Here is an 18,913-nt window from a genome sequence, read left to right as displayed (position 1 = left end):
CAATTATGTCAATGTTTATTCTCAATTGGTCGTCAGTGACAACGCCGACGACGACAGCCCAGATGAACGAAAGGGAGGAGGGAGTGAGGATGGGGGAGAGAATAGGAGAATAAAAAATGTGGGAGCAATGGAGGGGAAGAGGTGAAGGTGAGGAGGGGATACAGTGAGAAGCGAGCGTTAAAGAGGAACTCTAGGTTCAAATTCCCTATCAAACTAAGTTCATTATAGGACATAAGATTTCAGGAGCCTATTCAATCTCTTAGGCCTCTTATTTGACTGTGATTTGGAAGGTGAATTCTCAGATAGGCTTTACTTAATTTAAACCTTGCCTTTTTTACGTTCCCATTTTTTCGAGTTATGTAAAGAACAAGTGTATTAAAATGGGGGGGGGGGGGGGGCTGGGGGAAGGGAATACATATCATGGTAAAATCAAATTCATTCCTTTTTCGCTTTGATTGTTCGAAAATGTATACTTATTCTGGGTCCACATAAGTAGGAGAGAGAGAGAGAGAGAGAGAGAGAGAGAGAGAGAGAGAGAGAGAGAGAGAGAGAGAGAGAGAGAGAGAGAGAGAGAATTTTGACGATTTTGAAAATTCAGGGGATAATGATTACTTAGTTCATCCTCTCATTCCCGACATCTTTCACTCCCGATTTTTTTTTCTATATTCTAGAGTGTCCTCATACAAGACTTTTGAGATCATTATAGAGCTCGTCAAGCCCTCAGTTGAAAACATAATTTATTGGATTTAATGGTTATTTTATAAACTGGAGAGATGAGTATTTTCATCTAAATGACATTCTCCGAATTCGTTAGCTCTGCTACGAGATTAGAAAGACTTCCGTGACAAACCATTTCTCTCTGCGTTAAATCCGTTCGAACAAAAGCATTTAAGAAATAGGGACAGAATTAATTTTTTAGCTTTAATTCTAATTTCATTCGCCATTTTGTTAAGGCAACAGAAGTAGAATCACATGGACAGAAATTAGCACAGAGACACTTGAGCGGTCAAAATAACAGAAGGTAAAAATAAAAGTAATGGCGGTGCCTCGGTCTGGACTACGTCAGTGCCATTCCTTACTCTCTTTGCCTTTATAATATTTCCAATGACTGTGTTGCGCCTCGCGAGAAGAAAGAGCCCGGCAAAGAGGACAGGAGAATAGACAGGGAAGGGAGGGGATGCACCAGCCAGGAGCTGATGGACACAAAGAGAAGAATGGTGCTGATTGGTGCACCTGACAGACCGTCCGGCCAATCACTTGCGTCCCTTTGTTCCAGGTTCGATCTGCGCGAGAAAGGGCTAGTCTGGACACTCCTCTATCTCAATTTCAGTCTTTCTATCTTTTTGTTCTTATCTTTCTCCCCTTTCTTGCCACAGCAACTTCTATGTCTTGTGTAGATAACTTCTTGCTTTTTTATGCTATCCACTGCGAGGGGTCATTAAGGAAGTAACTTTGTCACGGTTATATCTTACTTTGAACTGGAAACAATGATAACAGAAAACGTAACCCTTCACATGAGGCAGCCGGGAGCGATGTCTTCGGCTTTCTCATTGTTTTCTCTCACTGAAGTGAACTGCTTCATCATACAGTACTTGATTAAGTTTTAAAGTCAGTATAATGGGGGTTCTTTAAGCTACAGGTTTATCTCACCTTACCATAAACTAATGCGATAAACCTCTTTCCTTTACCTACAATTTATTGAAGACGACCATATATTGGCATTCACAGAAAACGTAACTTGATAGGAATAGTAACAAACAGCAGATAAAGCGGAAGTAGTTGAAAATTATTTTGCTTCTTCTCCGTAATAAATTTCTTTTTACTTATCAGTAAATACATTGTAATTGTATCCTGCAGTCTCTCTCTCTCTCTCTCTCTCTCTCTCTCTCTCTCTCTCTCTCTCTCCTTCCTTGAGGTTCTTGTCCGCACCGCCAGCTATGCACAATGTTGGGCTAATTGCACCCCGTAGAAAGTCACGGGGTAGGGTTAGGGGAGTTAACAGTGGCAGGGTATTGAACATGGGTGGGAGGAGAGTAGGGGGAGGGTACAGAGACAGTCATCCGAACATGAACAATCAAGGTGATGATGATAATGACAGAGGCGGGCGTTAGGAGAGAGTAATTAGAGCATAATAGCGAGAAAACATTGGTTTAGATCGTTGCTCTTCTTCTCTGATGATGATGCTGACGAAGAGAGAGAAAGAAACTCTCACAGGTTCTTTCTTTCAACATGCCTCACATCTTAACAGGATTCTGAGGTGTATTACTGACGAGTTTCCTCGGGTGGTAGAAAAGGTGATGAAAGGGATGAAAGACACATCATGACAACATGCACGAAGAAAAGTAAAAAGGCCAATGAAAACTAAATCAATTACATAAGGATGACGACGACGATAATGAGGCGGAGCAAGTGAAATATCATTGAAAGCATTAAAGAGAACAAACGACAATTATCAACAAAAACTAGTCCAATTTGATGCATCAAGTGTTTTGACAAGATAAAAACTGCACTAATTTCTCCAAAGGAACGGGGAGTGACAGAAAAAAAGGTTCCCCTCTTTATTCATAAATGTAAAATCGAGTAAAATATAAATGGTATAAATCTAGCGTGCAAAATTCTGCAAATGCAATGCATTCATAAACGCGATAATTGGAATGTAGATTATGCAAATTTTTCAGCTCCAGGGCAAAAGGGAATGACGAATGAAAAATGAAGATAATTATTATGAGAGAGAGAGAGAGAGAGAGAGAGAGAGAGAGAGAGAGAGAGAGAGAGAGAGAGAAATTCTGTCGTCTCCAGATACAGCGAAATCTCCTAATTGATCCCTGAATGTTAGTTATTTTTATGCCTATAAATAGCAGGGGAAGAAAAGATTCGCAAGAAGTCTTTTACTTGTAACTTTATCCCTTAAACTATGACTTGTGTTCCACAACGTACCTTCATAAAATGCCTCGTGTCAACCAAACACCCGCTTTCCCAAGACTTCATTTTGCTATCCTTGAGCTATGCGATCCACCCCAAGTATTTCCGCATTTCTTTCACATCAACATAGGCGGTAGGGTGAACTAGGGGCAGGGAAGGAAGGAAGCGAAAGATAGAACCTACAGCAGACGAACGATGCCTATCTTGAGAAAAAGATATGCTGAATAAGGAAAAGGCAATTGTAGTTCGAGAACCTTGTGAATGTTTAATTTTACTTCGTGTAATAAACGTTTGGTAATTGCCAGAGAAAGTGCTGCCTAAAGCTGCTGGGAAATAAATATAAAGTGATGAAACAAACATGTTAAGGGTGACTCAAGTCAAGAAATGCAATTATAAGAGCACAAGTAACATGAATAAACCGCATTCAGATTTATAATTACATTAACATTTATCAGCTTCAGAGCATCTGATACAGATTAAAGCTGTAAATCAAAGTTAAAAAAAAAGATGATAATAATAATAATAATAATAATAATAATAATAATAATAATGATAATAATGAACATTTAAGGATGATAATTGCTAACGCTACAGAAACCATCGGTAATGAGTGTCTTTAAAAAGTAGAATACATCATCGTTGAAGTATTTTTCACGGGCGTATGTCTTCTCAGCCTCATTAGAAAAAGAAAAAAAGAAAGTGAAAAAAAGAAAAGAGAGAATAAGACACCGTCCTTCCTTGAAGCGGAGATTTTCCCACCATAAAGCTCTCCCACCCTCACCTGCTGTTGTTAAATGCCCTTTTCCCCTTCTCCTTCCTCTTGCTTTTTTACCATCTTCCCACTGAGTGTCGTCGGCCTCATTCTTTCATATTGGACTCTTCTAGTAATGATAGAGTTTTTTTTTTTTTTTACCGTTTGTATGTATACATTGCTTACAATCTATACTCCAACCACTTTCTCTTCAACTTACGGATAGGCGAATATATGAAAGAAGGCCCCACAAATCCAAACTTTATTGAAATCTGATTGATACAAGAGATATAGTGAAATCCTCTATTCACTTTGCACACCACTTAAGTACATTGTACATTGCTTTAAGATTGGCGGTTAGATATGATGATATTAATTTTTGGTCTATATTACCATGGTAGTTTCCACCAGAACATTGCATCTGATTTTTCCCTACAATCTATACCCAAGTCTGGCAAACATACTTAGCATAAACATGCATTTGCATACTCAGCCTCTCTTCCTACTCCTCGTTCGTTTTACTTCTTTCCATTGCAAGAGAGATGATAGGTTGAGCTCGAATCTCCTATTTACGAAAACGATAAATCAGGAAGTGAGTGACATAACATAGAAATATTGACCACTTTAGGTAATACACCACAAACCTACGACCGTATTAACAATAAAAATATAGGTTTATATGTTTTACAATAACGATTTTGTGTTACTCTACTTTGTCTTTCAGTCGTACGCACATCATCTCTTACTGTCGTCTTCCTTGCTTATTTCTCGAAGCAAATCAGGAGCATTTTCTCAAGGTTACCTGAGATGACTGCCATTATTTCTTCGAATGCCAACACCCATTCAAGATGTGTGGGAATTTCTTGCGCAGCTTCCCCCTTCTCCATCTCTTTCTTTCTTTCTTTTCTTAGATCTCCTACCCATTCTGTCGACCTTTGTTATCATCCTTTTCTTCTTCATTCCTTTTTTCTTCGCTGTATTGTGTTATAACCTGGCGTTTTTCTCTGAGAGCATCCTGGTTGACTTAATTTACCTTTTTTCCATCGTAGCTTCGTGTCCACTGAAGTAAGATTAATACCATCTATCATACTCATAAAACTATGAAACTCATTTTATATGAATGTCTGACTGCAAAATGAATATGCTCAAAACTCCCCATAAATTTTCCGACAGGATATTTTCATTTTTAATTTTTTTTATACTTAAAGTCGACAATTTGCGGTAACCTAATAAGATCAACTTTTATAACAAGAACTTGACTAAATCCACCTCATATAATAGAGAGAGAGAGAGAGAGAGAGAGAGAGAGAGAGAGAGAGAGAGAGAGAGAGAGAGCTCTGACTAGTTTGTATTTATGCAAGCCCTCTACCAAATCAAGTTTACTATATTTTTTATTCTCTGTTTTTCTTATTACAGCATATTTCCGTCTTTGCATCATGACCCCTTTCTCTTCCCCTGTTACATATTTGATAGATGTATAACTCTTTTGGCAGAGTCTCCAATTAGCAACTGCGGAAAGACCTACGGTGAAAATACCCAGGTGTAAACAGTGTGTAACGTACTAAGGCACTGGCTACAATAGTACCAGAATATTTTACAACGGGTGGTAGATGGACAAGTTACCCACCTTCCTCCCTCTTTTACCTTTCCTTTTTTTTTCTCAAATACACAATCCAATTTGCCATCTTCTGATAGTGTAGTATTCCCCAAAGGAAAGGGCTATTTGGCTAAAAACATTACTTAATTACAAAAAAAAAAAAAAAAAAAAAAAAATTTCTTGAACCCACTATTCACGGCCAATTCTAGAATAGTTCTATTTCGATAATCAATTTACACAAGCGGGCAGGGATGCGTAAAATTTCCTTTACTCCTGGACAAGGATTACTTATATATTTTCAAAGCTTGTTTGCATCAGTGTTGGTTGCCACATGTATTGCTATTTTTTTCATTTTCATGCAATAATAATAATAATAATAATAATAATAATAATAATAATAATAATAATAATAATAATAATAGGGGAAGGGCGAGAGCTTACTAACTTCCGCTTTTCTTCCTTTTATCTCTAACTTATTTTATGTATAACATTCTTCAATAATAAGGAATTCTAAGGACTTAAAGTTATTGCCAAATGTTAACCAAAGCTAAATTCCCTAGTCATAAACAAAACTAGTAAACAAAGCCGGTAGAAAAATCGATTATGCCACAAATGCGACTGCTTCTGACACGAATAGCTAAGCGCATCAATGCTAATGCCCAGCTACAAAGAAAGAAAAACTATAAATCTTCCTAATTATCAACGCAGTTACACTGAACAATAACTCTGTTTTAATTCAACTTCTCTTTTTTTCCTTATTTTTTCACTGTCTCTCTCTCTCTCTCTCTCTCTCTCTCTCTCTCTCTCTCTCTCTCTCGATGCAGCACCTCGCAGGTGTGGCCACACGAACCTCTTATATCAAGCGTGGGAAATATGATTTGTAGTCGTCTCTTGGAGGGTATATACAGGAGGAAGAGAAAGAGGAAGGACTACCCCTCTTCTTGTTCTAAATTCCCCTCCTCTGTTGATATTTTTATTGTTATAGTTTTTCTTCTTTACTTCTTTGCCCTGAAGGTCTGATTCTAACTTGTGTTTACACACGTGATGATTCTGGGTTCCTTTACTCTGTTTGGCTTTTCTTGCAACTTCCACCCTTTTTTATAACGGCTCCTATTATTACTAGGGGGAGTATTATTTCACATCTCTGATATTTCATCTTTGAATGGATTTATTGACTTGAAAGTACTGTGATAACTTTGTATTCCACGTATGGTTAAAATAGATTTTAAAACCAAATATGTTTTCTATTTATAAGCGATATGCAGTGTATGTACTGAGCACACACATACACACACACACACACACACACACACACATATATATATATATATATATATATATATATATATATATATATATGTAATTTACATACACACACACACACACATATATATATATATATATATATATATATATATATATATATATATATATATATGTATACATATATATATATATATATATATATATATATATATATATATATATATATATATATATATATATATGTATGTATATTTATCCGTGTGTGTATTAGTGCGTGTTTCCCCAATTTTCATCTCTGTTGACACATGGCGTAGTGGTACAGTTCTTGCTTAGGCAAGGCGGGTCTTTGGTCGCTAGTCCAGCCAGTTGTAAATAGGTAACAGTATCTAATGAGGTCGAGGAAAACAGTTATTTAGCAAGCAACCCTACCCAATAGAATTAGTGAAAAATCGTCTATAGTCACAATCACTAAAAGGCGTATAATGATAACCGCACCTACACACACATGTATATATATATATATATATATATATATATATATATATATATATATATATATATAACGTATATATATATATATATGTATATATATATATATATATATATATACATATATATATATATATGTATATATATATGTATATATATATATATATATATATATATATATATATATATATATATATATATATATATATATATATATATATATATATATATATATATATATATGTTATTACTTGCCAAGCTACAACCCTAGTTGGAAAAGCAAAATGCTAGAAGCCCACTGAGGAAAGGAAACACGGAAAAATGAAATATCTTAAGAACAGTAACAATGAAATAGATATTTCCTATATAGGCTAAAATATAAACCATTAAAAAAACCAGGAGAAAGAGAAATAAGATAGAATAGTGTGCCCGACTGTACCCTCAAGCAAGAGAACTCTAACCCAAGACAGTGGAAGACCTTGGTACAGAGACTATGGCACTATCCAAGACTAGAGATCTTAGATATATAGTATCTAAGTTACAACCCTAGTTGGGAAAGCAATATGCTTTAAGCTAAAGGGCTCAAACAGGTAAACATAGCCTAGTGAGGACAAGAAACAAATAAACAAGATAAGTAATGAACAATTAGCATAAAGTATCTAAAGAACAGTAAAGCTAAAATGGCTTTTTCATATATAAACTAGAAAAGCTTGGAGAAATAACAAGAGGAAGAAAAATAAGATAGAATAGTGTGCCAGAGTGTACCTTCAAGCAAGAGAACTCTAACCCAAGACAGTGAAAGACCATGGTACAGAGGCCAGGGCACTACCCAACACTAAAGAGTAATGGTTCGATTTTGGTGTCTCCTTCTCCTAGAAGACTTGCTCCCCACAGCTGAAGAGCTTTCTACCCTTCCCAAGAGGAAAGTAACCACTGAAGAATTGCAGTGCAGTAGTTAACCCCTTGAGTGAAGATTAATTCTTTGGTAGTCTGTGTTGTCAAGTGTATGAGGACAGAGGAGAATGTGTAAAGAATAGATCAGACTATTCGGTGTATGTGTAGGCAAAAGGAAAGTGAGTAGTAACCAGAGAGAGAGAGGGATCCAATGTAGTACTGTCTGGCTAGTCAAAGTACCAAATAACTCTCTAGCGGTAGTATCTCTACGGATGACCATATGTATGAATATATATAGATATGCATGAACATATATACATACATATGTATACATACTGTATATGTAGTGATATATATTCATATATATATATATATATGTGTGTGTGTGTGTGTGTGTGTGCAGGACTAAAAGTTAATATGAGTGAAACTAATATGAGGTTCAATTAAAATGCAGGGAGACAACAAATAAGAGTTATGAACGAACGTCTAGAGATTGTTATTGAATATACCTACTTTGGACAAACAGTATTTCCTTAGGACATGGGACTGAAATTAAAAGAAGGATAAGCATGGGATGGAGAGGTTTTTCAAATAAAATAACATTATGAAAATTAAAATGCCACTTTCTCTAAAAAGAAAAGTATTCAATCAGATGATTCTATATGTTTTAACTTATGCGTCAGAAACTTGAAGCCCTACCAAAGCCCTGGAACATGAGCTAGTTACAACTCAAATAGTCATGGAAATAGTAATGATTGAATTAACACTAAGTTCTTATGACAGAAAAAGAGCAACATGGATCCAGGACCAAACTAAAGTAGAGAATATTCTAACAACATGTAATAAAAGGAAATGGACGTGGGCAGGACATATAATGAGAATGATTTATAATAGATATTAAGAGTAACACAACGGGTCCATAGAGATTACAGAAGAAGGGGAAGGAAGAGGAGACGGTGAATTGAAGAACTAAGAAATTTTGCGGGTGTGGACGGGCATAGAAAGTCTATAAACAGACCCAAGTGGAAGGAGATATCTGAGGCCATTGCTCTGCTGCTAACTAGTAACGGCTGAATATATATATATATATATATATATATATATATATATATATATATATATATATATATATGTATATGTATATATGTATATATATAAATTCATATATATATATATATGTATATATATATATATATATATATATATATATATATATATATATATATATATGTATATATATATATATATATATATATATATATATATATATATATATATATATATATATATATTATGTGAATTTTTCACAATATTCAGTACATTCAACTATTACATCATTTAAACTTTCCCTGGCCCTTTTACCAATAATCCTAATTATTTCCATAGATAATTTAATATCAATTATTGTAATGTCTGTTTCTGCAATAGATAAAACAAATTATTAAAAGCACCTTGAGTAATGTAATTGACAAAAAAAAAAGTTTTTATTCACTCTTCATACCAACATCATACACTATATTGCTTATAACATCTATTAACCATAGCTGAAGTCAAACACAAAATCAACTGTTAATGACGTTATGATTGCTAACTCCTTTGGCCAGCTATCCATAACCATTGGTCGTCAAGATTCCTACGTCATTTCTTCATAACAAGATCAGTATCAGCATTGGACCAACACAGCTACCGATCGTTTAATCTGATCCTCGTCGGCATCATTGCCTCCTATAATCCCTTATCCTCGCCGGGCACAGCCCTAACAAACAACGATATCCTTTTCCTCTCACATTCAACCGTAGTGCCCTTACCCGTATTGTCTTACATGCATGATTGTGGTCTTTCTTTAAGATCTTTCCGCTCTCTCTCTCTCTCTCTCTCTCTCTCTCTCTCTCTCTCTCTCTCTCTCTCTCTCTCTCTCCTTCGAATAAATACCTGTTCTCTTTCACACAGAAGCAAGCTCTCCGAGTACCTATTCGTATTTAAGGCCTAAACTCTTAAGACAATACCTTACATCAGTCCTTTCACCAAACATTCTCCTTGTGTTTGGATCCTCTCCATTTCTCATCCTATTCAGAATTGTCCTCTTCATATCTTCCAGCTATTATTTTTCGAAACCCTTTTCGTCCATATTATTATACCTAATTCCCTATTTAGTTACCTTTAGTAGTTCATTTGTACTAAATTTGATCATGGTTTTCGATTGCATTATAAGTTTATTCAGTGTATAAAAAGCCTGAGGGACTAAAGGAGGTTATGAAAGGTGCTATAAATGATTGGGAGTGATAATATCAATATTTTTTTCTCTTATTTATAGGATATGGGTTTCAATTTCCTCTCACGGAAAAATCTATAACTGATGCATGAATGACGGTTAAGAAATTATATATATTATTATACTATGGTCTCGCATTTGTGAACCAAACATATGATATAATATATACTACGACTGGCAAGTTAATCAACCTCTCGAATTCCAAATTCACTTTTTTGCTTTTACATTAAAACTGTTACACTTTAAACTATTAATACACGAACTATGAGACAGTTAAATAACTCCCAGACAATAATATATAAAACAGTGAATATCCAAAAGTCTCTTAAGTACACTCAAAACAAAACTGGGTAATTATTCTTAAGAAAACAAACTTAATACGGTTCTTTACAGGATACGAGCGAATACGATTTCAAACAACAGTGATTGGAATAATATACTCTTTGCAAAAATAAATATATTCTGTACAAATTACAACACTGAAAATAATTTACATAAAACAAATAAATCACTTGAAAATATTAAGTCTAAACAAAACTTAGATTAAGGCAAAAATGTTCCGATCTGAAAATTATGTGACCAATTGACTTTAGATATCAAATCTGAATAAACCTTAGATTAAGACAAAAGAAATACTTATGAAAATTATACAATGACTTGTTTCACTTGAAATTAAATCTGAATGCAAAATTTAAGTTCAAGTACTCACTTGAATTACAAAACTTGTCACACCAAAACTTTTGAAACAATACACTGAGCTACATGCGAGAGTGAGAGTGATGGGAAGATGGCTGTCTTATATATGAGACTTAGTTACTTCCAGAATGTTCCAGGAGAGCAAGTCCTGGAAGTGTGGAGGGGGGGCGGGGGGAAGAGGGGCCCTGGGCAAGGCATCAGAGTTAGCAAGAATGGCTCTCTCGAACACTTACTCACGCAACAAGGACATGAATCCTGGGTTTCTTGTGCAACTATCACGCACAGCAAGGCGACTCTCTGTTAGCTAGCTTCCCCCACCCTTTGTCCCTGAAATAAAAAAAAAGATAATATCCTATCACTAGGTTTTTCGCGAATTTTCCAAAGCACGTGGCATATTGTGTATTCTCTCACAAACATGATACAATACCTCATAAGAATATAAAAGAACTTTACATAAGCCCTTGTTCCTATCTTTTATGATCACATAACACTCTCAAACAGATTACGTAGGGCTTTGTAAAAAGAATTATGTGAAATAAAAAAATTCATTCTTGAAAATAACATAAATTTACATATACTGACTTGAATAAAGAATACAATGAAATTAATGACGAAAGTCTTACATAATTTTCATAATAATCTTATGTCTACATGAGAAGAATTCATCATTATTAAATTACTGTATTTACTTTACAGTAGACCAGCTTCGTAAGAATATATATACATATATATATATATATATATATATATATATATATATATATATATACAGATAACAAGTTCTATCTGACTGGATGGCATTAAAAAGTTTCACTTGTTGCTGCAAGCCATTCATATTGTAGGCTGCATTTAAAGTAATACGATGAATAAGAAGAAAAATAATAAAATTTCATAAAAAGACCGATTTCATGTAGATACCCAACAAGAGCACTGACATCAATGCCTAAAATATCAGCGAAGGATTTCCTTTCGAGATGATGCTTATGACGTTCATTTAAAAATAGTGATCAGCACACTAAAATATGCTCACCTGATAGTAATCTGTCATGATGAGCACACTTTCTACTGTAGTGCTACTGTCCAGAATGTATTTATGTGGGATATGCGGATTATTACACGTTCTATCAATAAAAATGTCACCAAAAGATAAAGTTAGGTGAGCAAAATACCGTTTTGATAATTTCCTGGCATCCTTTTTATTATAGTGAATATACAGGACGACCTCCTATATTTTGTGTTGCCGTGAAGTGTGTATACTGAAATAGCATTCCCTCGCAAATTCCAATAGGAAATAAACATAAATTAATGTTTCCCATTTGAACATAAGCATCTTGATATGTGGTAAACTAAAAGTTACCAAACTGCTTTACTGCAGACCTATTATAAACAAGAAAAACGGGAATAAAGTAATGTAGTCTATATCACCTTACTTGCTTTTTTTTTTTTTTTTTTACCGTAGTGTCATTGTTCTCAAAATCTATCCTGAAGCCTCTTGGCTTCATGGAATAAAGCAGAGGTGAAGTGGGCAGACGATAATTCATGGGGTCCACTCTATATACTGTACACGATTGAAGCTTACTATGAGATCCTGTTTACCCATTAAGCTACTCTGCCCAGTGTATGGTCATTGTATCGATGGTATGCGGTCAAGACCGGCGGTCAACAATATGCAGAAAGGGTTACCAAAGATTTTTTTCTTTCTTTTCTTAAAGGGGGGATTGGTACGTTGCGGCAGTTGGATGTTAGGTGACAAGGGAGGGTACGTGTGAGTCGTTCGACAGGAGACGTACAATCAAGACAGGATAATGCTTAATGCAATTTTAAGACGGCTTTCACGTGCAGTCTCACAGGACCCGAATAATTTTTTTCGTTTGACATCTAAGAGAGAGAGAGAGAAAGAGAGAGAGAGAATAATGCAATGTGGAAAACTAAATTATTTTATACTTTGGTAAGTATAAAGAAAAGTGAAAATATACTTGCTTTGAGCTGTCTTCCCTCGCCTTACTCCTTAACTCGGTGATGATGAGGTAACTTGAGTCGTTTTCCATGCTCGTGGCAACAATAAAAATGACACTTAAGCAAATATAACAAGGTGATAAACTTGATATAGTTTGCCTCAAAATTGCTCTCCGTATAGCCATTAACAAACCTAATACAACCTCTTCTTCGCCATTCCATCCCACAATCTGACTTGTTGGCTTATATTACAGATTAAAGACGAAGACATGATGGTTTGGTGTAGGTGTCAAAGCCAAAGAATCATTGAAACATAAGGGACAACAAACATAATTATAGTAAAAAAAGTGGGAGACCAGATAGAAGGAAATCGGACTTTTAAAATGTCCAAATTGTAGTATAGTTAACCAACATATGGTTAATAACTAATAAGCGAATTCAAAACAACACAGAACTTCGTAGCCAAACCGATAAACTTTCAAGTCTCAACGAGCAAACGCAACAAACCACACTCGGAATCGGAGAATGAAATAATAAATGGTTACGACCACGAAATTTGCAATCTAGCATATAAATAATTAGTCATGAAAGAAAAAAGATAGCAACAAGCACTACCATTTTATACATTAAAATTACTTATAACAAACCCAATTGTAAAAATGATAATGAATGCACTATTCACTTGTAACAATTTATTGTCACTCGATAACTGAAGCCATAATGTATGTATTCGTTTAAAAAATAAATATATTCTAAAAGTCACATTTACAATTTATATTGACTTTTGAGGATGAGTGAGAAACGTCTAAGATTCTGAAACTGATGTATCTTAATACTTTAATTGAAAATGACTTACATAATCCTAGCATACATTAACAAATGGGATCGATTATAAAGATTAAATTTATGAAAACCGACGAACAAAAGTTCAAATAACACAAAATTTGAGTGGCCTCTTCAGTAAATGAAGAAACAACCAATGGAAGGGTTGGCAAAAAGTCACAAGGGCTAAAAACATAATGTGTGCGTTACGAAAAGAAAGCAATAAAAATCGAAAGGAAAATAGCATTTTCCCCCACTTTGCAATGTATGATGAGCGTGAAGCAAAGACATTTATGGTAGTGCTAAAAGAGGTTTGCACAGGTGCTGGGAGAAGTGTAGCAAGAGCGCGGGCGCGCGTTATTAGTAAAAACAAACAAAGAGGGACTATCGTAAGGGATACCTTGCGCCCCTTTCAAAGGGGAAGGATAAACAATTACAGGTACAACAATCATTAGCAAAACTATTTTGATATGAAACCTGGCAACCTATATTTTCAGCATCGATATGAATGGCTTCATCGTAAAATTACGAAAGGATATGTTTTACCCATGGAGTCTAAGTTTGCCAGGTAGCCTAAACGGAATTCAAAATAATATTTGATCTCAATATTGCTTAAATAACAGTCAATCGCAGTCAGATATATAGAGGGAAAAAAATAAAAGGAAATTTTCCATACCCTGTACGTCACTAGATTCTAAGCTGCCGATAACAACAATTTAATTTCAAAGTATAATTATCTTCAGATCTGCTTTTGAAGAGAAGAAAATGCTACGGGTAATTCTTTTCGACAATAGGCAGAACATGACGTTACGATGACTCGGAAGATTGGGAAGCTGTGTCTATTATTTTCAGGGGCAATTATCTTATATGATGTCTTTAAAACAAGTATTAAATTTCCTCATACAATCCTATAAAAACAAAGAGCGCTAGGATTCTTATATCATGTTACTCTCTCTCTCTCTCTCTCTCTCTCTCTCTCTCTCTCTCTCTCTCTCTCTCTCTCTCTCTCTCTCTCTCTCTCTCTCTCAACAGTAATATCGTATTACTGCCGTTGTATGATGCAGAATAATACATGGCAAATATTCGGGTAACTTAGGAAAAAAAATCCTCTATACTCGTACACACACACACACACACACATATATATATATATATATATATATATATATATATATATGTGTGTGTGTGTGTGTGTGTGTATGTATATATAAATAATAATAATAACAACAACAATGATAATAATAATAATAATAATGATTATGATGATGAATTCACAGGAAACTGAATATGTATATATACTTTGAAGTGATCAACTATAAGCTGACGGCTTTTAGGATGAAGTGGTGGCTTAAGGCAAACTAATATCTAATGGATGTGCCAAATGAATTACGTAACTAATTCCTAATATAGAAACTACTCAACGATGGATGTAATTATTATGTACGCGGCATGTCTTGAAAACGTTCAAGTTAGGTGCATGACTGACCTCGCATATGACCTCAAAAAGCCCGTATAACCAGGAAAACCATTATGCTACCATGCACTGGCAAACATTTATCTCACTGAAATCTAATGAATCTATTCTATAACGCCTTTGACGTCCAATCAGAAAAAATAACTCCGATTAATGAAAGTTTTAAGAATTTATTACTTACTAAGCATAATGTCTGCGCATGTGTATTCTGATGGAGAGTTTAAATACAGGAGTTTCAATGAAATCTCAGTATCAATTCCTTAACAGCACCTTCAAATGATGTTTCATGGAATTTGAAGAGTCAGTCTGACCAAGGCTCAATAAAAAGAAATAAGTAAATAAATATTGGCGAAAGCCTGCCTGTAAGGAATGGCAGCAATTTGTCAATCCATTTTCCCTTATCCCGTGCTTCTTTCTCGGTCTCCCCTCCGAGTCGGTGTTTCCTTCCTTATCCAGCCATCTCCACTGGCAGCAGTATTTCCCATTCGTTCATTCATTCTTTTAGCTCATTCCTTTATATGACCCAATGGCCCCTTTGACCTCTCTCACTGGAGTCAGCACGACCTAGCAGTTGACCCATGTGCTCACAATTACTCCAGTGGATGACCGGACATGGTAAATCCAAGTTTCTTTTTGTTTGTTCCGCTTCCTGTGCGCCATTGTCAGGGGGTCTAAATTGATGCCATCTGTGCAGCTCCCTCTTTCTTTCCTAATCTTTGTTTACTTCTTTTTTGGCATTCATTCATTAGTGTAATAACATTTCAACTTTTACTATAATGATAACTACCATATTATTTTTTTCTGCGATAAACAAAATGAAGAAAACAATAGTGCACACAAGTGTGCAGCCTGTATGGAAAATTAAAAAAATAGTTTGAATTGCTATATTCTTCCCTATTCCTTTATTATCTCTTAAGAGAAAAAATAGTTTCTTATAAAGAGTGTTGCATGCATATACGACATGCATTCATATATGAAATCCATTATTGTCATTTATTTCTATGCAATAAACTAATGTTATTATTCGCTTTACAGTTAGCAAAATTTGGCTATTTTGAGGCACAACTTCATGAAACTCAACACCAACAGACGTCAGGATTTTAATGCCTCTCTTATTTCTTCTATGCATAACGATCATCATAATTTCCCTCTATGAATCTTTTCCTTTAGCAATGCCTATGTTCACCATTCGTTACAACAGAAGTTTACTATACGTGGTTCCGACAATAAAAGAGAATAGAGAGCTGGAGGGGAAAAAATGTCTACTGCACTGAAAGGTACAGAGCTGGGATGGGAAAGAAGGGACATAATGAAAGGGGAAATAAAAGACGGGACGTCACGGTGCAAGAGCCATAAGGAAGATGAAAATAGCACGGAAAGGAACAGGGATGACCAGAAACAGGAGGCGCTAGGCACTCCTTTTCCTCCTCTTGCTCCTCCTCGTTCTCCTTCTTCTTTCCCCCAAGGCGCTCTGGGAAACAGGAGGGGGAGGGAGTCCAAGAGGCTTTGTCCTTGCGCCTTTTCCGTGTCCATTTTCCGCCGGCGCCACTGTCCACACATTGTCCGTCTAGGTGTCCACTTTTTGCCTTGTCCAAGAAAGAGAGAGAAAGAGAGGGAGGGTGTTGTGTCCAACTCCGCCATCAACTAACTCAGCTCAATGGGGTTCCTGAAGGGGGAAGGGTGTGGGGGGGGGGGGGGACTTAGAGAGGGGTAGATTAGCTCTGCAAGAGTGACGTAAATATGATGCGCACAGCCCAGCAAAGAGCCATGGAACGCCTTCGAATGCAGCTGTCCAGAGACCTGGACAAAAGATAGACCCTAGAGGGCCCTCCGGAGGCGTCGGTGGTTTTTGTCGTTGTCGGCGCGGTCTTGTCGCGGTGGACGAAGGGCATGTAGTGAAGTCTCCCAGAAAACGGTGTAATAGAGGTGGACGTCAGGAGGGAGACAGTAGTTCTAAAAGCCCGGTGGTCAGGGACATGCATACACGTAGATGTAAAGGGAGACTCAAAGAGAAAAGCCACCAGCTTAAAAGGGTACAACAATGCAGGTCACAAAAAGATAAAAAAGGGGATATAACTATATCTAGCCAGGAATACTATTGCAAACCGGGAGAGCACATACAGTGAAAGTATATATATATATATATATATATATATATATATATATATATATATATATATATATATATATATATATATATATACACTGTAAGCGTGTGTATGTATGTATGCGTATTAATTGTGTTTTTCTGGAAACAGTGAAAGAGAGGGAGACAGATAAGTATCGAATAAAGGAAACTGAGATAGTATATGTGATAATTGCTTATTGTAGCTCAGTGTTTAAAATGTCTCCTGGTCTGTGATCTGTAACAACAAATTTGACTCTAAACATAAAACGTTTGATATTCACTTTATAAAGAGGCGTAGGAATATACAGTCAACTAATCAACTACAAATATTTCACGATCCCCGTAAATCTCTCAAGACTGAATGTGAAGTGCACATCTTTTCTCGAATGGCACTGTTAGGTTTTCTTGTTAGGAGTATTCCAAACCTAACTACTGTATGTACTTATGTTATTTGTTATTTTATTTTCACATCAATTGTTGATATAAGAATAGATTTTAGATACTGAAATAACTGATTGCGGTCAAAAACATTATTTTTCAAAGGCATATACGTAAGATAATTCATTAGTTTATGTAAATGAATTAACAAATCTACTTCAAACAAGGCATAAATGAAAGGAATAATTGACATAGCCTTCACCAAATAATAGCTCTCGGAATCAAGTTAGGAATCAAAGGTCCCGAGAACCGTTATCACATCAGAAAATGTTTTACTGCTGAGGCTACGAAACATTTCAACTTCTAATGGAAATAATTATTTTAAGCATTGAATACTGCAAAGAAGACCATATGAAAGAAGGCTTGTATCGATGGTGATGTGTTCCAATTTCTCTTCCGATAGGTGGCGAGTGAACAGGAAGCGACTTTACAAATGCAACAAGAAGCTCTCCGGAGACATCAGGAGACGTTGCAACTTCTTCAACATCATAATGCACTCAAGACAATACAGGTATGGAATATAGGATGCATGACTTGTCATTTCAGAGGACAATAAATTTCACCAATTTCTCAGTGATGAAGATAATTTTTAAATACTGTTATTAATTCAAAGCTGCAAAGATGTTCAGGTGCATCAACCATTTCAAAGGGTTAAATGAAACTGCGATTGATTTCATCAATTTAAGCCTTGAATCCTTTGGCTGATGGAAAACTACAATTCTGATGTTTTTATCTAGAAACGTACAATCATTACAAAATTACTGTGAAACAATCTAAATAACGATAGAAAAAATAACATCCATAACTGAACAGGAAATCACCAATGTAGAATCGATTTCATTATTGGTAATAGGTTGCAGGGTAAAGAGACCCAATAAAGTTTCCCGTTATAGGTAATCTCTTTTGGCCAAAATATCGTTAGATTACCAATAATTCTATCAAGAGAGAGAGAGAGAGAGAGAGAGAGAGAGAGAGAGAGAGAGAGAGAGAGAGAGAGAGAGAGAGAGGGAGGGAGGGTCATTTTATAATCCAAAACCGGATGTACAAATCTGACGATATCTTGATTGTATTTCTCAGTCAGATTGCTTCTATTATTGTCTGTCATTTCCATTAACTGTGCAATTTCCAGAGCTCAAGATTGAAAGACTGAGTGATAGCAGTGATGGATCTAAGGATAAGGGGGTGAATTGAACGGAATATGAATATAA

General features: G+C 35.6%; 1 protein-coding gene across 5 annotated transcripts in view; it reads left to right on the top strand.

The window, feature by feature from the left end:
- LOC137642599 (transcription factor Sox-6-like) overlaps positions 1-18,913 on the top strand; it is a 176,877-nt gene that overhangs the window by 148,552 nt on the left and 9,412 nt on the right. For all 5 annotated transcript variants that reach the window (XM_068375300.1, XM_068375298.1, XM_068375297.1 and 2 more), the window contains one exon: positions 18,109-18,216. In XM_068375300.1, coding sequence (XP_068231401.1) covers positions 18,109-18,216 — 108 coding nt within the window. The remainder of the gene's footprint in view (positions 1-18,108; positions 18,217-18,913) is intronic.

Source organism: Palaemon carinicauda, chromosome 6 (assembly GCF_036898095.1).
Source record: "Palaemon carinicauda isolate YSFRI2023 chromosome 6, ASM3689809v2, whole genome shotgun sequence".
Taxonomy (NCBI): domain Eukaryota; kingdom Metazoa; phylum Arthropoda; class Malacostraca; order Decapoda; family Palaemonidae; genus Palaemon; species Palaemon carinicauda.
The sequence above is the reverse complement of the archived record's forward strand: the minus strand, read 5'-3'. Positions and strand labels throughout refer to the sequence as shown.